The sequence below is a fragment of the Temnothorax curvispinosus genome, unplaced genomic scaffold (assembly GCF_003070985.1).
Source record: "Temnothorax curvispinosus isolate PA1 unplaced genomic scaffold, ASM307098v1 QBEX01006827.1, whole genome shotgun sequence".
Lineage (NCBI taxonomy): Eukaryota > Metazoa > Arthropoda > Insecta > Hymenoptera > Formicidae > Temnothorax > Temnothorax curvispinosus.
The window spans coordinates 1-4,896 of record NW_020216607.1 but is presented as its reverse complement, the minus strand read 5'-3'; the positions used below and the strand labels follow the sequence as shown (position 1 = coordinate 4,896).

The 4,896-nt window shown below is 31.8% G+C and overlaps 1 protein-coding gene across 1 annotated transcript; it reads left to right on the top strand.

The window, feature by feature from the left end:
* Window positions 1-1,741: 1,741 nt before the first annotated feature.
* Window positions 1,742-3,747, top strand: LOC112456419 (UDP-glucuronosyltransferase 1-9-like; the record flags this gene model as incomplete). Its single annotated transcript, XM_025018922.1, has 2 exons — window positions 1,742-1,961; window positions 2,231-3,747. Coding segments are annotated over 2 exons (515 nt in total), but the record flags the coding sequence as incomplete, so codon positions are not given.
* Between the last annotated feature and the right edge of the window lie 1,149 nt (window positions 3,748-4,896).

Sequence of the window (4,896 nt, the reverse complement as noted above, 5' to 3'; positions counted from 1 at the left end):
ACAGCTGCAAATGAAGTAAGCGCAGCAAGAGAACCAATCGGCATCGCAGAAAAGCGGCAACAATAAACTTCACATCTCCTTTTTAGAAGAGGAATATATATAAGTACCGTCTTCTGTCTGTCTGTACGCGAACTACTCATTCGTTAGTGGACCAAATTTTTACCAAAAGTATATGAAATAGGGGTAGAATTTCCCGGGGATGAAAATGTCGTGGTTAATTTTTCATTACCGATCTTTTTGGAAACCGATTCCGAAATTTTTTCAAATTTTATGAGAATTAATTGACCAAATCTCAAAGAATTGTATATGAAGTAAGAGTAGAATGTCCCAGAGAGTGCCATAAAGTGTACAATTTTTCGTTACCGATCTTTTTGGAAACCGGTTACAAAATTTTTCCAATTTTTCGGGAATTAATTGACCGAATCGCAAAGAATTGTATATGAAGTAGGGGTACAATTTCCCGGGGATTGCCATAAAGTGTATAATTTTTCGTTACCGATCTTTTTGGAAACCGGTTCCAAAATTTTGCCAATTTTTCTGGAAATAATTGACCGAATCTCAAAGAATTGTATATGCTGATTTTTTTTAAACCGCGAGTTTAATTTTTCATTAATGTACTGATTTTCTTGAAACGTTTCCAATTTTTGTTTAAAACAATATACGTAATTTTTTAAAAAATGTACATTAGAAGACGGTCAGGATGATCTATTGCTAAGAGCAGCACTAAATTATGAAATGGAAAAAGCTGCAAAGGCAAAAAAAATAAATTTTTTTTATAATTTTCAGGAATTAAATCGTTTATAGGTCGATTAGTTTTAAATGAAATATGTTATATGTAGGATTTGTTACCGATTTTCTGGAAAACGGTTTTTCTAATTTCTCGGGAAATAATTGTCCGAATTTCAAAGAGTTATATATGAAACAGGGGTAGAATTTTCCGGGGAGTGCTATAAAGTGTATAATTTTTTGTTACCGATCTTTTTGGAAGCCGGTATCAGAAATTTTTCAAATTTCGGGAATTAACCAGTCACTTTAATTCGTGACTGTCGCGAGCGATTAAGACCGGTTTTTTAAAACCAGTTACGAAATTTTTCCAATTTCTCGGAAAATAACAAGTAATTCGCGGTCAGACAGACAGACATACAGACGTCAAATACTTATATATATATATAGATAGGGGTAGAAAGAACTAAAGAATGTAATAGAATTAGAAAAAATTGCTAATAGTAAAGTGGTTTACGATTTCTGTTAAAAAAAAATATACGTGATTGCTCCAATTTCCGCAAACTTTGAGATATCAACTGAATTGTTTAATGGATAATTTTTATGGATAATTTTTTGTTACCGATTTTTAGAAACCGGTTTGGAAATTATTAAAATTTTGAGAAATAATAAGTATTAATTGACCGATTTTTTTGAAACCAGTGCCACCATTTTTTTTAATTTTTGGACGATAAGTTTAATTTTTTATTAATGGATCGATTCTCTTGAAACCGGTGCCAAATTTTTCTAATTTTTTGTTGATGATTTTGATGAAATTGGTACCACAATATTACTAATTTTATGGAGATGGCTACTATGGGATTGAAAATTGGGTTTTATGGGGTTCTATTGGTGCTCCTAATTAATGAATGAGTTTGGGGAGAAGGGAATAGATTTTGAGCCCGCGCGAAGCGCGGGCGAAAAATCTAGTTATAATAATATATTATAATGTATTTATTATACATTTTTTTATGTTTAGCTCATAAAAATGTAAGAGCAATCTGGACGCACGGTGGTCTTCTGAGTACGCAGGAAGCCATTTGGAAAGGTGTACCAATGATCGTAATGCCTTTCTTCATGGATCAAAAATCTAATGCAAGAATATTAGTAACTAAAGGCGTTGGAATATACTTGGAAATTAAAACTTTGTCCACGCAGTCCATATTAGACGCAGTTGAAGAAGTACTTTACAATGAAAGGTATTATATTTCGATCATGTTTTAACACTTATTATTTAAGCAGTAAATTAGCAATATTAGTTACATTTCAAATAATATCTGAACTCTAATGCTTAATACAGTATAATCGATTTACTAATTCCTGTAAATAGTGTTGCTTATAAAATAATAAATTATATAAAGTTTAGCTTTTTGTACTGTTTACGTGTTCTGTCATATTTCGACTTTTCCTTTAATTAAGATGCGTTTTTTAATTCTTAAATATTAACAGTAAACATTTTTTGGTACAGTTATACGAAAAACATGAAACGATTATCCAGCGAATTCCGAGATCGGCCAATACCGCCATTAGATTTAGCTGTTTGGAGTATTGAATACACAGCCCGCCATCCAAATGGAACTTTAGCAACGCCGCTGAGGTCTCAGAGCTGGGTAGAACAAAATCTGATTGATGTCTTCGCATTTTTGTTCCTTAATTTTTTTATAATATTGTTAAGTATATTCTTTGTAATGAAGCTATTGATTAGTTTTTATTGTAATTATATATACACCGCATCTAACTTACGCAAGAGTAAACAAGCGTAAGTCGTATTAAAAAGTATTAACTTTAAGTGCTGTATATGATGTTAACGTAAAGAAGTGAATATAACGTAAATATCGAAAATGATGTATCTATTAATTGCATTGATATTGTAATTAATAATAAATTTTGTTATACTAAATTGTAAAATAAATGAAGCTTATGGTAAATATTAAAAACATTTAATAAAATATTTTTGATGTATAAAAGCTCTTTTCTGACAGTAAATAATAAACAAGCGTAAGTCGTAGAAGTATTAACAGACTTTGCGTGCAACTGTTGTGTCACATGTAATGACATGTAATGTTAATGTAAAGAAGTAAAATTAATATAAATATAAGAAATGTATTAATTACATAAATATTGCAATTAACAATTAAGCGACGCGGTAGCGTCGCGACACCAAGTATTATACATAAAAAAAGATCTAGCAGACGACTAACAGAATGCAGCCAAGCTTATTCGGATTTTTTTGGGCCAATCAATTTTTCGAATCAAATATCTCAAGAAAGAAAACTGCAATCGAAAATCTGACGACACAGTTTTCTATTATATAACGTTGATACGAGCTTTCGATTTCGACCAGTCTGATTAAGATTGGTGCAGTCAATACTGAGATTTCGAAATTTTACATGTTAAAAATGTGAATTTTTCTCGAGATCTCAGTATTCTTAGCAAAAAGTTCAGATTACAGTCACACGGACACGCGTTTATACACTCACACAAAGCCAGTTTGTCCCTCAAATTCAGTGCACTCATTGTCAGTGCAACCACATTTATACGCTTACATTCTTTGACGCTGATTAGTTATCTCGCTTGTGCGTTATATACATAATTTAATTGTGTCGCGTACGCATATACCGTGCGCACCAAAAGTTCTGGAACGGCCAATTATATCTTAGAAAGTGTTGATTTATTGGAAAAATGTTTGAGATGAAAGTTGGAGGGTTTAAAGGGGGCCAATAGATGATCTTATTATTATTAGATTTTGGGTCCAGAGCCTGTGTTGGGCCCAAGTTAAATTTTTTAAATAAATACTCCCATTTTTTATTGTATTACCTTTTTCTAATTAATTTAAACAAATACACGAATATAGAAAACGGGCTAATTAAGAACCAAGCGCGATAAATGATGCGCGAAAGTTTTTTTTATTTTACATATTTTCTAACCTTGACTGCGCGCCGACTAAATTTGTCAGACTTGAAACACAGCTCCGGTTGGAGTAGTAAAATTCCCCTTTTCCCTTAATTAAATCGATTCGATTTAATTTTTGATGCTATATGCATCTAAATAAATATAAAAAAATCCATTGCGAAAAATATTACCTCAGCCAGGGTTCCATTGGATTCCCATTGGAGCCTATATTTCGAATTTTAAATCATGCTGTCTGAAAGTACGCGTAATATTACAACTAATAATAGGTTATTGCGATAAATTTTACCACATGCCACAGTGGTCGAATTGGTACGACACCTTCACGGAATGAAGGGGGTTCCAGGTTCGAACCCCTAAGGTAATATTTTTTGCAATGATTTCTTTACATTTATTTAGATGCATATAGCGTAAAAAATTAAATCGAATCGATTTAATTAAGGGAAAGGGACGATTTTACTACTCCAACCAGAGCTGTGTTTCAAATCTGACAAATTTAGTCGGCGCGCAGTCAAGGTTGGAAAATATGTAAAATAAAAATAAAAACTTTCGCGCATCATTTACCGCGCTTGGTTTATAGTTAGCCCGTTTTCTATATTCGTGTATTTTCATTGGAGCCTATACTTCGAATTTTAATTTAGACAACTTTTTTCTGTAACATTTTTTATTTGTCTAATACTTTGTGAAATATTCAAGGAAAACTTGATGGTAACTTTTTTAATATTTAGCTTACGATATCTCGATAATTGTTTGTCTGAGAGAAAAGTAGTGCAGGACTTTTTAACTTGATTTGGTTTCAAGAATATGTTGTTGCAATAGTACTCCAACTTTTTTAAATACTTGTTTATGTATCTTCTTGGAGCTCTCATGTACTATTTTTGATATATTGATATTGGGCAATATTGTCCTTTTATTATCGCTAATCGCCTGGAAAGCCAGGCTTATATAATAGGGGCATAAAACCATCGCGATTACTTCAAAAAGTTTTGCACACACAATTTATGCTCGTAGAGTTGCGAGTGCGGCTAGTCGCATAAAACACAAATTTGTTAGCTACAGATTATTGTAATTTATCGTAAGTTAAATATATAATTGTCACCTTTATGCTGTATAATTTGACTTTAAAACTCTTATTTTGTCTTTTACACAGTCACACCTCCTTCGTTTCTCTAACAATCATAAGACATTTGCAATTATAAATTTTATTGTAAATAATAGAATATT